This window comes from Coniophora puteana, assembly GCF_000271625.1.
Source record: "Coniophora puteana RWD-64-598 SS2 unplaced genomic scaffold CONPUscaffold_2, whole genome shotgun sequence".
Classification (NCBI taxonomy): domain Eukaryota; kingdom Fungi; phylum Basidiomycota; class Agaricomycetes; order Boletales; family Coniophoraceae; genus Coniophora; species Coniophora puteana.
In genome coordinates, this window is record NW_006913054.1 from 2,556,572 (window position 1) to 2,577,281 (window position 20,710).

Here is a 20,710-nt window from a genome sequence, read left to right on the forward strand (position 1 = left end):
CCCTACGGATTTGAAGCACGGGAATTCCTTCACGTTCTCATTACAATGGCATGGACAATACTTAAAGAGATTCGGTGAATACAGAGCGACACACTTGTGAGTGAACTAGTAGAATATGTCCTGAGTACTGTAAACAGTGGTTGATCAATCCACTGAATGCAGAACAGTATGTACTCCAGCGTCTTCTGGCAGAAAATCCCGTAAACACCCTCCGACAAACTCAAGGGCCATTACCAATGAGAGGAGTGCGCTCGGTGGTTTCCGAGTCAAGCGCGACAGCACCACCGCGCAGCTTCTTGATCAGCTTGACTGCGCCAACGCCAACCCAGACAAGCGACAGAACAGCGGAAATGAGGGTTGCCCAGCATATGAATGTTCCCTCGTGATGCTGGACATCAAAAACAGCCCAAAGCGCCAGCGAGATAACGATCGATCCTGCAACATCTGTTTCAGATCCGCAGTACGCGTACGCGGCCGACGTAGCTTCGAGGAGCAACCTGGGTTGACATTGAGCGTCATTTATACATCTCATAAAATGCAAAGAATTAACACTTACAATGCGACCACTGCCAGGATCTTCATCCCTACGCCAGAGGAGCGGGTCGACTTAGCAAATGCCTCAAATATAGACAGCAGGACGAGGAAGGTTGACCATCCGTGCCACAGCGAGAACGGCACGTGGACGTAGACTTCTTCTCCAAGGCTTGAAGGTATGTGGACCTTCTTGAGGCGGTAGTAGATTTCCTTCAGGAAGATGAGTACCCAAAATCTGCGAGAGCTTCGTAGTCACTTACCGTAACACAAGCATAGATTAAGAGCGAGAAGATAAAGGCTAGGCAGGAAAAATCAGCTACAATCTACAACGCCTCAAAAGCAAGTTGGCCACTTACAAGCAATATACACGCGTTCCGCCCTCAAGACCACGAAAATAGCGTTGAGAACTGCGAGCGCTGGGAAACGCCAGCCAATGCCGTCTATAACAACTCGTTGACCATTGGGGGTGAATTGATAGAGTACGACACCAAGGAGCAGTAGATCGATGACACTCCTATTCAAGAGCGACGCGTCAGCGATATAATGGTCAAAACACATGCTTGGAAATACATTGCACGAGAAATGCTCACCATGAGATGCCAAAGACCCACTCCCTAGCATTGAGATAGTGTGCGTATCTCCAGTACCACCAGTAACCGTTATTATTCGGTTTAAGGACAGTCCAAGCGTTACAGCCAAAGAGGCCAACGACGCTGAGAACATTCGCAATCTGTTTCACCGACTGTGTGCATTCATTAGCACGACTTCGCTACTACACAATATTAAAAAAAAAAGCTGACTTTCAAATCGGTCCCGTCAAAGTTACCCAGTAAGTCGCTAAACATGCTTCAGAATAATATCGGATGGAACAGGGGAGTGTGTGTGTGAGTAACTTGCAGGGAGGGCAATTGCAAGGCCTTATATATACTCTGGGAGAATCTTGCGGTCACCTTGTCGATAGGGCTGTACGACTCTACAGCAATTGTTGCATCACCGTGGGATTCGGCTGCGGAAACATGTACTAGGTGATGTGTTCTCGTGTCCATGAGACGTGGCTAATCAGAGGCATTGCAAGGAAGTGGGCAAGGTCGGGGTATAGAATAATAGCCGCTTGTGGAGATCGCACAGCACGGTTCCATCGCTGCGGCTTGGTACTGTAGGTTGAGTGAAGTACGCTGGTGATCAGATCGATCAACTGGCAGTGTAGGTCCGTGCCACTGCTGGTAAGTAAGGCCGTGCGTACGACAGTCATACTCAGTGGCGGCTCAGACAACGAACCTGTTGATCCACCACGGTATCTTGAACAAGGCCCGCACCTGCGTTTCACTCCGGTTTTTTTGAGTGCCCGACTCGGGGGTTCCCTAGCTTTGAGACGTTACATAAACAGTACAATACCCTCATTGCTCTCCGGCTGTAGTTTCAGCTTGTTTCAGGGCTCTACGACTAGTGACATGCACATGTACTGTACATACAACTGAAACATGAAATACAGAGACTGTTTACAGTGAGTCTCGTAAAATCCAAGCAGCCACTGAAAACCTTCACAAATCCCCAATATATTGCTGAAGGGCTTTAAGATGATACCTAACACCAATATACCATACGCAGGGCTACTTGCGATTGTAGGCCTAAGATACGATTTTGGAGCCAAGATACGATTGTAGGGCCGCGATTGCAACGGGCATCACAGAGCGATTATATGGACGGAGTGGGCTATCATACCAGGAAACATGCTATGATAGAAAATGAGCTGAAATGCGACAAAGAGCTGCCACTAAAGCAATTCCTACTGAGAGACGAGGGCATTCCAGCAGCATCAACGAACGTGAATAGCCCCAGAATTGGAAGCCTCAAGCAAGCGGTTTCCTAGCAGTCGCGTCATCATAGATCACTGCGTCAGGACACTGTAACACCCTGGCTAGACTCAGTCAGCTCGTAATGGAAATGCAGTGCCAAACACTACGGGAAAGCACCACGTAAATATTAAGCAAAAATGCCACTGGTGCTTCCGGGAAGTGCAATATGCAGATGGTAGCAAACATTATTTGGCCAAAATAGGGCAACACAATTGAGTTGATGGTCGGGCGAACATAGCATGGAGCTTTCAGGGTATCACAATGATTAATGATCAGGGATACAGAGTACTTATCAAGTCAATCGCAGTCAAAATCTACAGCTTCAGCGTATGGCGGAGTTTTTGCCATTTGCCCTAGAAGCACTTCTAGAAAACAAACCTTGGATTTTAGGTTCTTAGCGCCTGTTCACAGCATATGCAATGTCACTAACACACCGAATACTTCACAGGTGTGAGATCACAGTGGGAAAACACCAAATGAACAAACCCCGGTCTATTGCAATCTTGACTATAGCACATCGTGACAAAGGTCTTGCGAGAGGCTAAATTTTGCCCTAACCCCAGTTTGACGAGATTTGCTGTGCGAGTGAGCGAGCAAACCCTTGCTGTGCAAACGAGAGAACAAACACCAATGTTCCCACCATAGTGGCGCCAACAGCAGCGGCCCAACTGATAGTCAATAAAAACTAGCTTCGTCAAACAGCCACTTCCAAGAACCCAGGCACATTGTCCATGATACGAATTGCGCCCATTTATTGCATTTGTCACACTAATTCCTAAAACGATGAATCTCACTGTTAAAAAGATGTGACATTTTTGGTGCTTCAAATGCAACGGTAGTATTTCAATAAAGAAATCCCACATAAACAGGTATAATCTATCTGTGAGTCAGCTCGACATACCACACTGTGACGTGAGGTCCAATCTCGATGTTACACGCCACTGTATATTCTGCAGCTTGTGAAATCGGCAACACCAGCTAGCAAACCCGAGTTAAAACATTGATGCGGCGCGGACAAAATAGAAGTAGTAAATAACATTCACTTCAAGGATTCTCTCCGTGCTGTGCAAACGGGGACGATTAGCCTGTGCAAACGAGGAAACATCAACAGACCCTTGCTGTGCGATCGAGTGAACAAAACACTGACGATCACACCAAAGTACTGGCCCCAAGCGGCAGCCCAACCAAAATTAGTCATTAATTGGGCGCAAGCCGCCGCCTCAAAGACTACAGAAAAACGTAACAGAATCACCTGGGCAAAACACTGTCAGTGCTCCACGCCAACGCAATAAGCAAACAATGGTAAATAGAACTCAGTCAAAGTTACGACAGCACGGCTGAGCTGGTGATCAGCGGATAGTACTAGCCCATATCAAATATGCTACGGAATAATACAGAAAGTGCATGCTGGCAAAACCCCGAGACGAATACAACCTAAGTGCATTTGATACAATCTATCTGACCTAAATCTAGCAAGAGGCGCAAGCCAAAGTAAGGTACTGGTAGCTTGCATGTGCGTGGACCCGGCCTACAGCCTCCGGGACACCAAGAGCACTTAGGCTAGGCTCGCTGGCTAAATGGAGAACATTTGACACTCATTCAATGCAAGAAAATCAAGGACACAGGCCAGCTCAAGGGTAGCCTCAGTTCTTGGTATGCATAAGAGGGCCACTCAATCCGTCCAAACTACAGAATTTGAAGAGCAGTAGCTTGGGTTAATGATTGATTTCTCAGTATCAACACTTTGTGTATTAATGGACTCAATCACTATGGGAAGCTATACTCCGGTGACCGGTTAATCTAGCCCCACACTGCTGGATGCACTTGGAAAGTCAGAAGGTCAAAGGTGTTGCTCCTGCCTGCTGGACGAGCAGCCCGAGCGACCTTATACCTGCATATTTAGCTGTGTAAATCTGATAAAATAAAACGAACCAAGGACAAACCAAGGCGATGAAATATGAGACAGAAATATATCTAAAGGGAGGCCAACGAGGCTCGACATGAACTTTGCTTAGCAAGACGCGAGAGCTACCAACCGGCGAGCTGAGCATCTTTCCATCACACCTTCATATACATCTGGATGCCCTCTTACTTGGTGGGCAAACGGAACAACGCCCGGGCATGTTAGCATGCGTCACTGCTGGGAAGAATCTCGTAGATATGACCACTCAGGTTTGCAGGCCACACATCTACAATGATAGCTGCCGTTGGTCAAGGGCTACGAGCCCGAACAAAGCCCGAATGCAAGAGAATGCAGCTCGCGCAAAGCGCATGTACAACATATAAGCTTCAATGCAACCAGAGACGCGTAGTATGATTTCGTCCAAGCACAGATGAAAAGTGGGTGGGACAATGAGTTATGGAATTTATGAGCAGCAGCGCGCTGTGTTTATAGTCTCTAGCGTGACCTATATTCGGTAACTCAAAGGAGTATGAGTCAGATCTCAGATACGTCGTGCTGTGTCATTCCTTAGTAGTGGCGCTGCGCCCTCCTGGGCGTTCAGACCTCAGAATCGAGAACCAACCTAGGACAAACGGGGAACGCCGCAAAACCAGGTACGATCAAAAAGTCCACAATTTTAATGATACGGGTTATCATCATCGGAGTGCAAGGAGATGCCCTTTCTCCTGCATAGACCTATCTGAATGAAATGCTCCCATCCATCAATGATGACAAAGACATAGCATTGCCGTTCAGATATAGCATAGCACTGGCATTGCCACGAAACACTAAGACCCACTCTGATCTCAGTCGACTCGGGTGTCCCTTTGCATCTGTCCAGGAGTAACGACTCCGCACAGCACTTGGAAAAGGATAGATTTGGCCAGTATTCCGGCGTAGTTGCGCCAGTTATACCAGGGGTAAACAGCCAATCCAGCTGCCTTGAGAACAAGGGGATGGAGGGTGTTCCAGGAGCAGCCACGCCACAATAGAGATATGTAGGGAGACGTATAGCCGTTCGCCGAGACTGGAAGATGGGTAGCGTGTCTGGATTGCGTAGCTGATATACTGAAAGTGGGGGCACCAGAAGCTGTCGGGGAAGCTCACCCTGGCGGTAGCAAACAAGGTAAGTATTTGCGGACTCACGGCGACATTACAGTAGGCTAAGAGCGCAAGGGAAATTGCTGATTTGAAAGCGTTGATCACCCGGTGTAAGTATCCGTGTGGAGTGAGCTGACTTACAATCCCATTAGTTGACCTTCGAGCATTTGCTTTGCACTACTATCGATGCCCCCCCTGTGAAACAATGTACCCCCTGTGAAACACCTCCGTTTTGTGTTTTTTTCCCTTTACCTTGCATCTAGCTAATTACCTCTGAAAACTTAGTATTCATGTAATTCAGCGTCTTCCGTAGCTTTCCATTTTTCTGCATACTTTCTCGAAGCCTGGAAGAGATGCCAGCGGGATGCCGATCCTGTGACTCTACCCTCACTGTGGAAACCTGTGACCATAACGGCTATGTCACAATGGTCACGACGTTTTGATAATTGAATGACTTCATGCCGACGCGTGCCGCTGTGCTACTCCATCACACTTTTGTCACGATTGAGCCCCTGTCTTTCAAGCTCAAAATCTCAATGCTGCTGGAACGCGGGCAACTAAACATCAATGTGCACAATTCGTACTGTGATTAATAGGCATATGTTTCTAACAGACACCAAAAACCCAAAGTAAACGAGGCATATTTGATCAGGTGCTGGAGAGAATGAGTTTTGAGCAATGCAACTTAGAACGGTTTGTCGAGCTGTACAACACCCAGTTCTAATCTTCTCCTGCTGAGCTTCGACTATGCTATAGACTAGGGTGTGAACAGTGTGCAGAAAAATAATCGTGAGCATTGATTGGGGGATGGACGAGATATGCTCGAATATCTGCGATGTTTCACAGGGGGTACATTGTTTCACAGGGGGGGCATCGATAGTATGGCAAATAGTGGAAACCCCCTATCAATGTCATCAATGATGACGCGTTTACCGCTTGGAGTGAACTGGAAAAGTAGGGTTCCGAGGAGTAGGAGACGCATGGCAAGCCTAATTCGGCGGTCAATCCCCCAATGTCCCTGAGGCGGAGAACATACCAGAGGTGGCCCACAGAGTGGTGGTAGGATCGGTCGCTCTGTAACACCAGCCGTCACTTCCCTGAGGTAATACACCCAGCGAGGAACTTCAAGATGAAGCAGACTATGTTCACAACCCTTATATTGTGTCCACAGTAGAGTTGCTCAGCTTTGCTCTCGGGGAGGGTATGCAAGGCTGAGCGGTATACTTTGAGCTCGATCCCGTCTACACTATCGTCAGAAATGACGGAAAGAGAGTAAGCTGACACTGGACGAACGCGCGCCTGGTTGCTTGTCCAGGGGGTTCATGAATCAGAAAACAGAGCAAGCCGACGCGTTGCGAACGTGGACAAGCAGTACGCGCTCCGTTGGGAAATGTGACGTCATAGCCATGTGGCCGGGCTTCAGCTCAAAGTACCTCGAACATTCATATATTCATAACCCATTCGATAGCAGCCCAAGCGTAAGTGATGTCGGCCTCAAGTCACCTTGCGTTTCCAACACTTTTACCAAGGCAGCAAGACAAAAAAAAATAGAGCATGCATAGTAAAGGTACACAGTAGAAGGGAGATCACCGATAGCAACATGAAGAATCGTCGGTCCATTTACAATAATCGCAATGCTCACGGCAAGGGACCGTTAAAACTCAAACGTTTAGGACAAGACGAGAAAAACAGACCACAACTAATGCTTAAGATTTAGCGGCCGAGGAGTGGCGCACGCTCGGCACCCCCGCCGGGCAGGACGGAGCCGCTGCGGCGATGGAGGCGCCTGGCAGCCTTGAAGGTGCCCACTAAAACCCAGAAGACGGACAGAATCGCGAACACGAGTGCGGAGATATGGATGAACTCGGACTGCCACTTGATCTGGTGGTCGTAAACGGCCCACAGAGACCAGGTGATAGCAATGGCGCCGGGAAGGTCGCCCTCGCGGGTGTACGACGCGTAGGTTGCCGCATGAGCCTCGAGGAAGAACCTGTGATGTGCAAGCATGTGTCAGCGGTTTTTGCATTTGGGGTAGAGGTGGATACGTACAAGCCGATGAAGACGAGGGCCTTGGTCCAGTCTCCGGCCGGATCGTAGGTATGGATACCGAATGCTTCAAACGCAGAAAGGATGAGTAGGAAGGTCGCCCATCCGTGCCAGAGCGAGAAGGGGAGGTGTACGAGGACCTCGTCCCCGACTCGATACGTCGCACGACGGGTTGTCAACACGTAGTAGATGTGCTGAGGGGCTATGAGAAGTTAATGAGAGGATACATGTGAAGGGCTTACAGTGACGGTGGAGCTAACGAGAAGAGCGAAGACGAATGCTGACATAGGGAACGTCAATCTTTATCAGATGCATCGCACAGAGAAACTGCTCACCGACAGTGTAGTGGCGAGTATTCCTGACATTGGCGTACACGACGCTGAGCACGGAGAGCAGTGGGAAGCGCCAGCCAATTTCGTCGATGACGACACGCTTGCCGGTGGGGCTAAACTGGTATATATTCGTTCCAAGGAGCAAAAGGTGGATGAGAGGCCTACGAGAAAGCTCGATGTGAGAAGGGCTATCTTTAGACCAAGAGCAACGACGAAAGCTCACCAGATAGCATAGACCCACGGGGCGGGAGTCATGTAAGTGTCCTTGCCTCTGTACGGGTCGAACTGCCCAGGGGTAACAATAGGCCACCCATTTGAGCCGAGGAACATGACGTAGCAAAGAATGTTTGCGATCTATGTTCGGCAAGTTATACCAGAAGTATGACACAGTAAGGGCCTCAATTCATACCTTGAGCTCAATCCCGTCGGTCCACTTAGCCATGATTGTTCGCTGCGAACTACGACGGTGTAGTGAGTGGTCGAAGGTGGAAGGTAAGAGAGGATGTCTTCTGCAGTGAGGTGGTCCTATATTTATAAAGAGAACGAGGCGGACAATGCGGCATGCTCATGGACAGGTTTTGGCGCCCATGTACCTGCTCACCTCCGCCGACATGTGACTGCCTTCATCCATGCACATCCACAGCACCCATCGACGTGCTTCTGTGCATCATATTGGAGCATGTCAAATTAGAAGACTCGCTTTTAGATACGCTGTACGGCGGATCCGATGTGAAAGGGCTTTCTGGATTATGCACACGCACCACATAGATATAGTTACGTGACATACGAGTCCTCACCTTTTGGAGCAGCCGCCGTTCCACATAGAAACTTCTGAGTGGCGAGGCCTCAGGAATAACTCGAGGAAAGTGATTGCAATAACAGAAGCAACTATGACATGGCGAACTGTTATTTGACGGAACGGAGGCTTCCATGCGCGTAGAGAAGTCGTATCCACGAACCATAGAGGCTAGGTTCATTGCAAGATGAATGCTCCGGCTTACTGGCGCGCTGGTGGCTGATGAATGGTGCGATAGCGGGTCGTCTATGGGGGAACGGCAAATGCGATGGGGTAACTATCGTGTATCGCACGAATGCTAGTAGCTCGATGGCTAGAAGCAGCCACGTGTACCCGATTAGACGATTTCGTACGTCCAGCCGACGTAGATCCTGTGCGTTGATTGCTTTCCCCAGGCAGACCCAATATCAGAAGACAGCCGTTCTTGATATTAGGTAGGCAGTTTGATGGCAGACGAATATTCATCCGACTTGCGCGAGTGAGAACACCGGGGCAGAGCAGGATTAGCTACGGAAGCCAGGGGATTAGAATAGTTGGAGTGAGTGTGCCCTTGCGAGTTCTGGAGCAGCCGACGATATGTGATTCTGCAAATATAGGGTCAACGTAACTACCGATGGCTCCATCAACGAGAGTGCCTCATGCACACCCCGAGAGCATGAATCTGGATGAAGAGTTCTGATAACCCTACCACTATCGTATTTATATGGTCGTTTAGCTGGAGCGCAAGTGCCGTTCTCTTGCCTCCGGTCGGCAGTAGAGCATTCTAGAGAGTTCTGGCGAAAAGGCACAGGTATAGTTCAGGACTGCGCCAGCACTGGGATGAAGGTGGGCGAAGGGTGCAAAGACTAGTTAGCCGAACCGCGGAGCCTGCGGGCACAGTTTGTCTGGGTTTATTCTGTGGCTGTGCAACGCAGTCCTGGTTGCGTTGCGTCGCCTGTCCGCCGCGCCTACTGCTGCTGCGTCCGTCATCCTCTCCCTCTGAACGCTCCCCTCTCCTTTCTCTCATTCCTTGTGATTGACCACCCTGCGTGCTTAATATGTCTACAGGACTAGGACAGGAAATTGTAGCTGTCATCAACAAACTTCAAGATGTATTCACTGCTGTAGGATCGTCAGCCTCGTCGATAGACCTCCCCCAGATTTGCGTGTTGGGAAGTCAGAGTAGCGGGAAGAGTAGTGTGCTTGAGGTATGTTGATATTACAGCTCTGAAAGTTTGGCACCTTTTGCTGATCGTGAGACGTCATGATATAGAACATTGTTGGACGTGATTTCCTTCCTCGTGGTACTGGTATCGTGACGCGGCGACCGCTCGTCCTCCAGCTTATCCACCGGCCCGCGACCGTATCAAAGGAGAACGGTTCAGCAGGTATGCGCTTTTGCTTAACCTCGTATTGCTCACCTTATCAACATCTTGCTGTACAGTTCAAGCGAACGGCAGCACGGACAAGGCCGTCAACGAGAACGAGTGGGGCGAATTCCTCCATCTCCCTGGCGAGAAGTTCTACGATTTCCACAAAATCCGAGCTGAGATCGTGCGCGACACCGAAGCCAAGACAGGCAAGAACGCTGGTATCTCGCCACAGCCCATCAACCTGCGCATCTTCTCCCCCAATGTCCTCACCCTCACCCTCGTCGATCTTCCCGGTCTCACCAAGGTCCCTGTCGGCGATCAGCCGAAGGATATCGAGAAGCAGATCAAGGACATGCTCCTCAAGTACATCTCGCGCCCTGCTTGTATCATCTTGGCTGTTACCGGCGCGAACACTGATTTGGCCAACTCGGATGGTCTGAAGCTTGCGCGTGATGTAGATCCAGAGGGAACACGGACGATTGGTGTGTTGACGAAGGTTGATCTCATGTGAGTGGTTGGCGCGTTACCGTGCAATTGTTTGCTAGACTTTGATTCAGGGATCAAGGAACGGATGTTGTGGATATCCTCGCTGGTCGTGTTATTCCTTTGCGCCTGGGCTACGTGCCCGTCGTCAACCGTGGTCAGCGCGACATCGATTCTTCGCGACCCATTTCCGCTGCCCTCGAAAGCGAGCGTCAGTTCTTTGAGAACCACATGTCGTACAAGACGAAAGCGCAGTACTGCGGTACTCCTTTCCTTGCCCGTAAATTGAACATGGTATGAGCTACGCACTTCTATGAAGAAACACAAGGTGCTCACTGGTGAATGCTAGATTCTGATGCAACACATTCGCGCCACCCTCCCTGACATCAAGGCCCGGATAACCCAACAGCTTCAAAAGTACAACCAGGAGCTGCAGTCGCTTGGTGGACCCGTCGGCGATGTATCCTCGGGCAACGTTGTCCTTTCCGTCATCACCGAGTTCACGAATGAGTTCCGCACCGTCATCGACGGTAACACGAACGACCTCTCCCTTAACGAGCTTTCGGGTGGTGCTCGTATCTCCTTCGTCTTCCACGAGCTGTTCAACAACGGCGTTAGGAACATCGACCCCTTCGATCAGGTCAAGGACGGTGACATTCGTACGATCCTCTACAACTCCTCCGGTTCCTCTCCTTCCCTCTTTGTTAGCACGCAGGCGTTCGAAGTGATCGTGAAGCAACAGATCAAGCGGTTGGAGGAGCCTGGGTTAAAGTGTTGTCAGCTTGTGTATGACGAGCTCATCCGGATTCTTAGTCATCTCCTCCAGAAGATTGTGAGTTCATTTTGACATGCGACCTGCGGTGTTGCTGATAGCCCCTGAAGCAAGCATTCCGTCGCTTCCCCGCACTCAAGGACCGCTTCAATGCCGTTGTCGTCAACTTCTTCAAATCCTCTATGAACCCGACGACGAAGCTCGTTTCCGACATGGTTGCGTACGTTCTACTCCTCCTACATTCCTTCTCTGCACACTCACATCTGTCTCTGCTATTCGTTCAGCATGCAATCATGCTACGTGAACACCACCCACCCCGACTTCCTCAACGGCCACAAGGCGATGTCGATCGTCCAAGAACGACTTAACGCCAACAAGCCGCCTCCGCCTTCTGCGGACCCCAGGTCGGGCAAGCTCGCGCCTGGCCAGCTCAACAACAACCGTGACCTCGACGTTGACCCGAAGAGGGACGAGCAGAGCTTCTTTGGCAGCTTCTTCTCGAGCGCGAAGAAGCGGGCGGGAGGTGTTGCTGGTGATACTGGGAAGAAGCCTGGCCCAGTTATGGAGTCGGTATGTCATTTAGCTATGGGGGGATTCAGGGATGCTGATTGTTTCTGGAACTTAGCCTCCCGCAGTTATTCGGCCACAAGCCGCGCTCAGTGAGCGCGAGACGATGGAGACCGAGGTCATCAGTGCGTTTACCTCTCCTCACTCTCACTCGTTAACCCCCAGAGCTGACAATACCACGTCGCGCGCTCAGAGCTGTTGATTCACTCATATTTCAACATCGTCAAGCGCGAGATGATCGACATGGTGCCCAAGGCGATCGTGCTCACGCTCGTGAACCACTCGAAGGAGAACCTCCAGCGCGAGCTGCTCCAGGAGCTGTACAAGCCCGAGGTGCTCGACGAGCTTCTCAAGGAGAGCGAGCACGTCGTCAACAGGCGCAAGGAGGTCATCGGTATGGTCCAGGCGCTCAACAAGGCCGAGGAGTGCGTATCTCTTCCTTCCCTCCCATCCCCCAAAAACACGAGTACTCATTAACGTTCGTCCCGCAGGATTGTCGCAGGGGTTTAGATTGCCGACGTGTAAATTACTTCTTCTTCCGTCTTTCCTTGGGCCCTGTGCGGGATGCGGGCCGCCGTGCTAATAGATGGCTGTCCCATGGTGGTGGGCGGCGTCGAACATCGACTTTCTGCTTGCTTTGTGAATACCCTACTTCTCGCTCGCATGCGCATACATGTATCCTTGGCTATAACATTTCTCTTTTTTCCATCTCTTTTGCATCTTGTTCTCATGTGGGTTGAGTGTCATATGTCAGTGTTTGTAGGTAAGTATGTCGAAAGCAGTAAGGGGAAGGTTGGGTATGGGAACGCGATTGAGCACGACTCTTGTCTCGATGTAACAATCTTGATTTATGGGTATGAGAACGCAGCTTATGCCTGGTATGTCAATCTTCCCACTAAACTCCAGTCGATCACCCATACGTTAGTAGCAGCACATCGTTGAGCTAGCTCGGATGCGTCCTGTAGCTTGGTGGTGCCGTGACAGGGCGGCACTCGATATCACTTCCTGCGCCCGGCAAACTCCGACCTGCGAGTTCGCGGCTCAAACGCCAAGTCCCTCCAGCTTCCGATCCCGCTGCTCCGGACTCTCCGCCACCGCGACCTTCTGGATCCTGGCTCGACAGAAGTCGGCCCATGAGCTGCGCTATTGCGTCAGTGGGCATTCCTCTTCGGTGCAAGCCGTGAATGAAGTCGAGTTGCTCGTTTGTGAGTGATTGATGTAGCAGCGGAGGCAGCGGAGGCAGCGGAGGCTCGTTCTGGTTTGCATTCTGTCGACTGACGGTAGACGGGTATAGACCGACGCTGGTCTCGATGATGGAGACATTTCCCGAGCTCAGACGACTCAGCCGTGCAATCGAGCCGAACGGATCTGTCTCGTCTCGGATACTGGCCGAAGCTTGGGCTGAAGGGCAGGACTGTATCCGTGATGTAGAGTCTGCAGACGTCGACAGAGGATAGTCTCCATCATCGGCGATCTGGGGCGCCTTTGATAATTCTGGTGAGTTATCAACAAATATCAAAGGGTGTTTGTGACTTACGTTGGGACTGTGCGGGCGATTTAAGTCACGGGACTGTCCAGCCACCTCCGTCTTCTTCGAATAATCTGCATAGTCTTTGCTGGCTTTATTTTTTCTTCGTAAGATCAAAGTTGCGGCAGCTATCATGATCAATATTCCAGCGGCTCCACCAGCAACGCCGCCAGCGATCGCTGCAGTATCAGTACCTTGCACACTGGATCTGCTTGACGTCGCCAGGTTTTGACCTGATACAATGGTTGTTGTTGATGAGGTATAAGATGACGGTAACGAAGGAGTGGCCGTAGAGGTGATGTCAACATTGGAGAGGCTCGTAATAACACTACCCGTGTATGGCTTAGGCGCTGAGGATGGTCCTGAAGTGGTGGAAAAAGTATCTCCCAGTGTAGTACTGGCAGTAAAATAACCAAATGTTGACTCGCCCATCATTGCTGCTAGAGGGCAATCGTTCAGCGTCAGTGATCTACTCGGATGAGAAACTTGTGTACTACCCACAGCTGGTAGGAATCGGGATGAGGTCCCGAGGTAAGACTGGCGTCCCATCGCTTACCGTAATAGTCGTGTTGGAATCCATGCTTGCGAGGCAACTAGCCGACAAGCCCGCGTGCCGTGGCGCATGTCCTTACACTTTTTATAAGTAGTCAGCGTGAGCAAACCAGTGCCTGAGCGAACGATTCGCACCCTAGAATCAACCTACCTGTGAATCCACCAGGAGTCTTGATGAACAAAGGATTCGGATTGATGATCTTGTCCCTTCGCAACGATGTAACAGCAAAAGCACAATATCCAACAAAGATTTTCAACTTGAACTGAGCGGGGCCGATTGAATGGTCGTAGTATTTATCAGGGTTAACCCGATGATGGACAGCTGAGATTTATTCAAATATTCAATGAAATCTACGATGTTTACCCGCGCTGTTCGTAGGAATTTCGTGATATCAACGGTAGCCTGAAAGAACTTGATCTATGGTTTAGAGCCTACTTACACTCCCGAAAACAAGAACGAATATTGAGTACATGTAATATATTTGTTCGAGGATATCTTACTGCTGCCTTGTATGGAGCGCTGCTTGCGGCTGGTAGGAGTGGGAGTTAGTGGTGATTATTCGTAGAAGATGTACATTCTCAAGGGACAGACCGGAAAACCCTATAATTTGTTTGACATCATAATGGCTCCCGGCGATTCATGAGGGGCCCATATATATAACCTGAAGTACTTACCAAATCTCCCATTGGTGCCCAAGCTTTCCAAGTCTTAAGTGGCAACAACCTGATGGTTTCGAGGTCGTGGTTTTTCTTGCAATATTCCTTAACTCAACTGATCAATAGTACGGCACTGGGGTTGAACATGCCCTTCCACACGGTGCCAGTGAGAATTCCAAACTAAACAGGTTAAGTCAATCAGGTTTAGTTAAGCAGGTCTGGTGGGGGATGGGATGAGGGTGTTATATTAAGTCCCTAAGCCGGTATACTCCCTAGGATCTTCTGGCGCTCAACCGAGAATCTGAAGACCACATTGGTCAACACAGTATTAGCCTCCACACACTCAAGGCTCATGGGTTCTATAGCTTGGTGGCGCCACAGACCACACCCCACCACTACCAGCCGTTGATGGAGCAGCAACGCTTCCAACTTCCAACTGGTCACTTTGCGGTCGTTCTTCCATCCTCCACTCCGGCGCTCCGATACCACTCTGTACCTGCCGTCCAGCCAATAAGCGACCCATTACCTGCGCAATTGTTTCGGTAGGCATCCCGCTATGATGTAGGCCGTGAATGAATTCAAGCTGTCCACTGGACAAAGGGCGGTTGAGCAGCGGCAGAGAAGGGGACGGAAGGAGAGGCCGTGGCTCGAGGTGATGTTCCTGATGCTGATTTGCGCTCGGCCTCCACGAGATGGAGGGATACAGGCCGACACTGGTCTCGATGATGGAGACGTCTGAGCTTCGAAGGGTCATACAGGCAATAGAGCCGAATGGATCCGTGTCTTCAGGTGCATTAGCGGATGATAGAGGTGGAGTGGGAGAGTGTGGCCTTGGCCTTGTTTCATGCGCAAGCTCATCGCGATATGGTGATGCATCGCGCGATTCGCCTGTAAATTCAGAACCTTGAAGCTCGGGGACTTGACGCATGGAGGGTGAGTGTCCTTCTTCGCCAAGTGTGTGAGCTTGCCCTTCGCTCGTGCGATACAGCCTCCAAGGAGGCACTGAGTGACCTTTCTTGGGCCTCTCAGGGGCGTCCCTGGATTTGCGTGTTCTCCGTCGCAAAAGGTAAAATGCGAGCGCAATGAGAAAGATGCATATAGCACCGCCAACACCACCAGCGATGGGGCCCACTGACTCTTTGTGAGAAGTCACTTGTATAGGGTTTGAGCTCGAAATCGGGGCTGGTACGGACACAGTGGAATAGCTGGTAGCGGGGGATATTGATAAGCTTGAAGATGTATCTTCGGGACCAGGCATGCGACTAGTCCATATACTCCATGCGATTGAGCTCTCCGGCACTATGACAATGGAAGTGCTAGCGGCAAGGGAAGACAGTGACAATACTATCGATGCTGAGCCCCAGGAGGTCCTCATATCAGCCAATTGTTTTTCCACTCTCAGCGCAGCTCCTATCTAGACTCACATTGACTCTGGTAACTAGACACAGGGACAGTGGGACCATCCATTGCAAGGAGTTGTTGGTGGGCTAGAGATAACTGCCAAGAAGTTGGAACTCAAAGAAACCGAGACTACATTGCCCGCGCATCTTTTGAGCGACCAGCTGAGTCCACCTAGGTAGATATGTAATTAATCCCCAAGACAACCCTATTTTGAGTCATCAGTATCATGATAGATGGAGAGATTTGTTGCCCAGGTTAGCATAGGGAAGGCCTATGGTTCATGCTGTGAATGATGCCTGAAGGTTAGTATACTTGGTACCTTAATCGATGGTCCAACGCGGACTATACTAATAACCCATGCAACTAGTTATATCAATGTATCAACGTGAGTAACATCAATACCACTTACCGAATGACACATAATCGAGAGAAGACATCTTCCATAGTGAGATTATGATCGTGGACGCATGGCCTTTGATGACACCTGAAGTAAGCGCACGTTGCTCTCGTCCGGTGTCCAAAAAACAGAAGTGTTCTCCATCTGATGACGCATATGATGTTACGAGTACGTGTGAGAGCACTGGCGCCTACTGGCGCTGACAGGTGGTCGAGAAGATCACAGTGCTCTGGGTAACCTAGATCACGCGAAATTTTGTGCGGTGCCTTTGTGCGGCGCTCCGTTTATCCAGCATTCAAGAACACTGCTCAATGACATGGGCGAAAGTACTGCTGATGTACGATAGAAGGCGATCAGGCATGACATTTGCCTACAACGACAACTGAAATCAAAGAAGATACATCTGAATGGAAATAGAAACTGCTCTGGATTAAGGCGCCTCGCACAACGAGTGGTACACTTGTTCATGACTTCTGCTTTCTCCTCCTCCATCTATCAACGTTATTTAAGGTTTGTAGGTTGGTATCGCATCACGAAGCTTAGCCGTAGTTCAAGCGGAACATGTCGTTAAACCTGTTCCAAAGGTCGCTGAATGGGGAACGGCAGAATTTATTGGTATGTCACGTACACGAAGTATGAGCCAGCCTGCTGCACGAGTTGGAAGACTTGACTGAAAGGGAGAGGGTGCTCTATATCTTCATCGACCTATGGCGTATCGAACAAGTTTGAGATTATGCGGGAAGTGGACGGAGGAGAGGGGTGCTATGTGAAGAAGCACGTACGACGAGCTGGCCAGTAATAGACACAAGGATGTTTCTTCCATCTTCCGAAGAGGGCTGTGCGTCGATCGTGGTAATCTTGTGTACGACCGACTGGAAGGGGAGGTTCTGGAAAATATTCAGGACGCGTCGAGGGTATCAAGGCGCGATCAACGTGCCTGGAGGTGTTCTACGATCGACTCTGCGCCTACGATCTCCTTTGACTCCCAGGTCAACATCGAGTTGGGACGCTGTTGTAGGGCAAAGGTCAGTTGTTGAACGGAGGTGAAACTGGCAATGCTGGCGGCTGACGTAGAGGTCTTTGAGACCAGCCCGGCTGGAGTCAAAAGTCTGATAGTAGAACTCCGTAAACTGCTTTCCGACAGCCTTAAAGTCAGCCATTGTGGGTTTGTGAGCGAGAGGGAGCAGATGGGTGGAGGTGAGAGAAGGCACAAGACGCGAAACCCTCTGTCCCCTCTGCGGGACGCGATTATCACAACCCCGAAACACCTCCCCGATATGGCGACCCTGCCGGGATGGCCATCACGTGACTGGGGTTCACGAGTGGAACGCCATGGGGATGCGGCTAGTTGAGCGAATCTGATCTGGGAGAGGGAAGAGACAGCAGCGAGACAAGAGAGCGATGGCAGCAGGACAGTTCCAGGCAGCTCTTCCTTACGTCGGCACCACCACGATGATTGCGCACGAGTACACTGCGCCGCCCCAGAGACCGGCTATCCGCCGCAAGTCTTCGGCCCAGAACCTTCTTACGTCCTTCAAGCCGCCCCAGTCGGCTACCTCCCCAGGTTTCTCAGCCCCCACTCCGACTCAGAGTTACATGTCAGGCCATCAGAAGGAGGCAGACGCTCAGAGCCAGCACTCGGACTCCCATGGAAGCTCTTCGACATACGTGGGCTCGGGCTCGTCTAGTGTCAATGGCACCCCGTCGCTCCCTGCTGGGACGAATATCGAGTATATACGAGACCTTGTTCAGAAGCGTATCATCACCCTCACCTACCTTCGCAATGTACATGAAGGGTGCGTTACACTGTCATCCTGCTTTCCCTATTGTTCCTCTCATTGATAGAGCTTCCGCAGGCAAGCTCACTGGTTCCATACCATTCACCTCTCTCGAGCTGAGCTCAACAAGCACTTCAACAATAGCAACATGAAGAAGCGGTCTGTCTCCATCCTCCTCATGCCCACCCCTTGACGAACGAGCCTGCCGCTGCCACAGAACGCAACGTTTCACCATCCTCGCCATGTCTCTCTCCAATCTGCTCGACATCCCACAAGGCCAAGACTTTCTCCGTGGGCTCGTCAACACCGTTACCGAGTTCGAGACTGGCAAAATCGATTCTGTCAAAGAGGAGGCTGAGCGGCCCAAGATTGTGAGGGCCCAGATCTTTGGCGGGCACGAGGCACAATCTAACTCCCTACGTGTCTCTAGCGCCTGTTCAAAACGAAAGTGGGCAAGCGACAAGCAGGCGGTTTTGCGGAGTACACAATGCCCTATCAGGACGGGTCGGACTCGTACCTCGTCGCGCCTCACCTCGTAAGTCCCCTCACGACTCAGATGTCAACCTCACTTATCGGGGTCGCTGATACGACGTGTCTTGCTATCTAGCCCTTCGCGCTCGACTATCATGAAACCCTCCTTTCCCTGCTCGACGTTCTCTCCGAAACATACAATAAAATATCGCGCGTCCTGGGACCTTCTCCATTCCCACATGGCTCCGGGCAGCACATGATGGGCCCACTTGGCCTCCTCGCGCCGCACCCGGGCGTCTCGTACCTCTTCAACTCCAACTCGTCATCGACCAAGCCAGGGCCAAGCGAAGGCGGCGACAGCAGTCTGTGGGGAATCGCACACGCGGGGTACGTTGGCGTTGGCGGGCCGCTAGCGGGTGCGGGGATGGGCATGGGCGGACTGGGCAGTCCACCGCCGAGCTGGACGTCCGGGTTGGGGGATATGGTGATTAAGGCGGATGCGAAGATGAAGGTATGTTTCTTTCTGAATTTTTAGGATCGTGTTGCTGACATGTTTTATTGTCCTCGTACCAGAGATTGACGACGATCCTCCTGAAGGAGCTCGACGAGGTCGCGCGCAGCGGTATCAAGGACGAGCTCTCGAGCCTGAATCCACTGCTCCGCAACCTACAGCAGAGCTTCGACAACGGCACCAGCCTAGACTTCGAAGGCTAAACCGCCGCTGCCTCATCCTCTTTCGCTTGCGCTGCCCTTGATCTTGTCGTCGCCGCGCCCTCGCTGGCTTTCCCACGATCACTCGAACTGGCTCAGCTTCGAGTTCCCACGGTGCGCCACGTCAAGCGCGCCGCGAACATCAGGTCGAGTAGGGGCAGCCACCACTTATCTTATGTAGTTTGTACCATCTGACGCGTGACATATTTCTTACCTCTGGACTTAGCTAGGATTAACAATAGGGTTTTGTATAGTAGTGTACTTTTAGCACCCGGGATAGACGTTAGACTATGAGAGGATACCCCCCAATGATTTCAGCTTGAAGTGGCTGCATCTTTTGTACTGCGTGTTTCGTGATCTCTTCCGTCGAAAGGTAATCATGTGAGGTGAGTATGAAGGTATTCGGTGATAGCCTTGGTTGTTGGTGTTGTAACAGGACCGTATAGCCATGCTCTACGAATAGAAGAATGCGATCAACTCAAATGCATGACAAACTCCATGTTGCCGGCCGATCCTGTAGAATTCGTAAAGAACACGAACGGAGTATCCGCATCTAGAAACTGAAGTATAACAAACGTCATGATTTAAATAACGAGATCACAGAGACACGTCGCAATAGCCTTCACATAATACCCTAAAATCTCTCTGAAAAGTGCACAATATCACATAAATATAAGAAGGGGGGCGACGAGTATCACCCCGACAATATGACACCGACTACCAAGGCGGAGACGGCTGGGTGTGATAGCTTGGTGGTACGGTGCTCACGGTGCCTGCCCTCGAATCTCTGTCTCCCGGACCGCCAACATTGGCTGCGGTTAACGTCGGAGCTTGCAGCGGGCGAGAAGCTAGCATGCGGCCGAAAATCTGGGCGATGATTGTGTCCGGGACACCACCTTCGTGCAAGCTGTTGATAAGGTCCGTCTGCTGGATAGAGAGCAGAGGCGTAGATGTCTGCGCTCCAGACGAGGGCCGGGCGGAATCAGAGCTGCCTTCTGCTTCGGGTTGTTTGTCTTCAGTGGGTAGTGGCAGCGAGGGCAGGGGTCTCGCCGCTCCGTTGGGGGGTTCGGCAGGAGTAGGACTGGAAGAGGTGATCCTAGAGTCGCGGCGTTGAAGAGCTTCCGCGACGGTAATGTGTTGTTGTGCAGTGAGGAGGTCTGCAAACGAGGAGAGGTCTGGCGTTTCTATGTGTCGTGAGTTGCGCTCTTCGTATTCATAGTTCACCCGTGTGGCTGCCCCTTGCACTTCTCCATTCCCAGCGAATATTAACGATGTGGGACGATTCACGTCTGAGAATGGATCGACCGCGGCTTCGCGGTTAGGTAAGCCAGGATACGAAGGAACCGGACTCTCGATGATCGACAATAATGATGGAGTGACAGGCGGTCTGGCCCATGATGAAGCACGACTCTCAAGCATTCTCCGAGTTGACTC

General features: G+C 50.9%; 7 protein-coding genes across 7 annotated transcripts; 2 read left to right on the forward strand and 5 right to left on the reverse strand.

Annotated features, from left to right (window-relative positions):
• Positions 1-47: 47 nt before the first annotated feature.
• On the reverse strand, positions 48-1,564 carry CONPUDRAFT_135209 (uncharacterized protein). The gene is made up of 6 exons (XM_007766757.1): positions 1,335-1,564; positions 1,125-1,276; positions 891-1,048; positions 795-832; positions 557-744; positions 48-497 (listed from the first exon to the last, which is right to left on the reverse strand). Exons 1-6 carry the CDS (start codon positions 1,377-1,379, stop codon positions 221-223), a joined length of 858 nt encoding a protein of 285 aa, XP_007764947.1. The 5' UTR covers positions 1,380-1,564; the 3' UTR covers positions 48-220.
• A 5,425-nt stretch (positions 1,565-6,989) lies between these two features.
• Positions 6,990-8,276, reverse strand: CONPUDRAFT_98562 (uncharacterized protein). The gene is made up of 6 exons (XM_007766758.1): positions 8,221-8,276; positions 8,035-8,165; positions 7,815-7,972; positions 7,722-7,759; positions 7,483-7,673; positions 6,990-7,423 (listed from the first exon to the last, which is right to left on the reverse strand). Exons 1-6 carry the CDS (start codon positions 8,251-8,253, stop codon positions 7,147-7,149), a joined length of 828 nt encoding a protein of 275 aa, XP_007764948.1. The 5' UTR covers positions 8,254-8,276; the 3' UTR covers positions 6,990-7,146.
• A 1,368-nt stretch (positions 8,277-9,644) lies between these two features.
• Positions 9,645-12,291, forward strand: CONPUDRAFT_70268 (VpsA protein; the record flags this gene model as incomplete). Its single annotated transcript, XM_007765996.1, has 10 exons — positions 9,645-9,794; positions 9,860-9,974; positions 10,031-10,466; positions 10,517-10,736; positions 10,792-11,274; positions 11,316-11,434; positions 11,499-11,784; positions 11,840-11,906; positions 11,975-12,206; positions 12,273-12,291. 10 exons carry the CDS (start codon positions 9,645-9,647, stop codon positions 12,289-12,291), a joined length of 2,127 nt encoding a protein of 708 aa, XP_007764186.1.
• A 317-nt stretch (positions 12,292-12,608) lies between these two features.
• Positions 12,609-13,585, reverse strand: CONPUDRAFT_80057 (uncharacterized protein). The gene is made up of 3 exons (XM_007766125.1): positions 13,344-13,585; positions 13,076-13,278; positions 12,609-12,986 (listed from the first exon to the last, which is right to left on the reverse strand). The coding sequence occupies exons 1-3, from the start codon at positions 13,387-13,389 to the stop codon at positions 12,933-12,935; spliced, it is 303 nt and encodes a 100-aa protein (XP_007764315.1). The 5' UTR covers positions 13,390-13,585; the 3' UTR covers positions 12,609-12,932.
• A 1,276-nt stretch (positions 13,586-14,861) lies between these two features.
• On the reverse strand, positions 14,862-16,363 carry CONPUDRAFT_70270 (uncharacterized protein; the record flags this gene model as incomplete). The annotated part of the gene is made up of 4 exons (XM_007765997.1): positions 14,862-15,817; positions 15,943-16,015; positions 16,239-16,266; positions 16,329-16,363. 4 exons carry the CDS (start codon positions 16,361-16,363, stop codon positions 14,862-14,864), a joined length of 1,092 nt encoding a protein of 363 aa, XP_007764187.1.
• Positions 16,364-16,575: 212 nt separating this feature from the next.
• Positions 16,576-17,548, reverse strand: CONPUDRAFT_98565 (nuclear transport factor 2). Its single transcript, XM_007766759.1, has 5 exons — positions 17,387-17,548; positions 17,254-17,325; positions 17,099-17,203; positions 16,945-17,021; positions 16,576-16,889 (listed from the first exon to the last, which is right to left on the reverse strand). Exons 1-5 carry the CDS (start codon positions 17,474-17,476, stop codon positions 16,856-16,858), a joined length of 378 nt encoding a protein of 125 aa, XP_007764949.1. The 5' UTR covers positions 17,477-17,548; the 3' UTR covers positions 16,576-16,855.
• Positions 17,549-17,768: 220 nt separating this feature from the next.
• On the forward strand, positions 17,769-19,582 carry CONPUDRAFT_118373 (uncharacterized protein; the record flags this gene model as incomplete). The annotated part of the gene is made up of 6 exons (XM_007766760.1): positions 17,769-18,112; positions 18,173-18,253; positions 18,312-18,465; positions 18,525-18,629; positions 18,702-19,076; positions 19,139-19,582. The coding sequence occupies 6 exons, from the start codon at positions 17,769-17,771 to the stop codon at positions 19,277-19,279; spliced, it is 1,200 nt and encodes a 399-aa protein (XP_007764950.1). The 3' UTR covers positions 19,280-19,582.
• Positions 19,583-20,710: the final 1,128 nt, after the last annotated feature.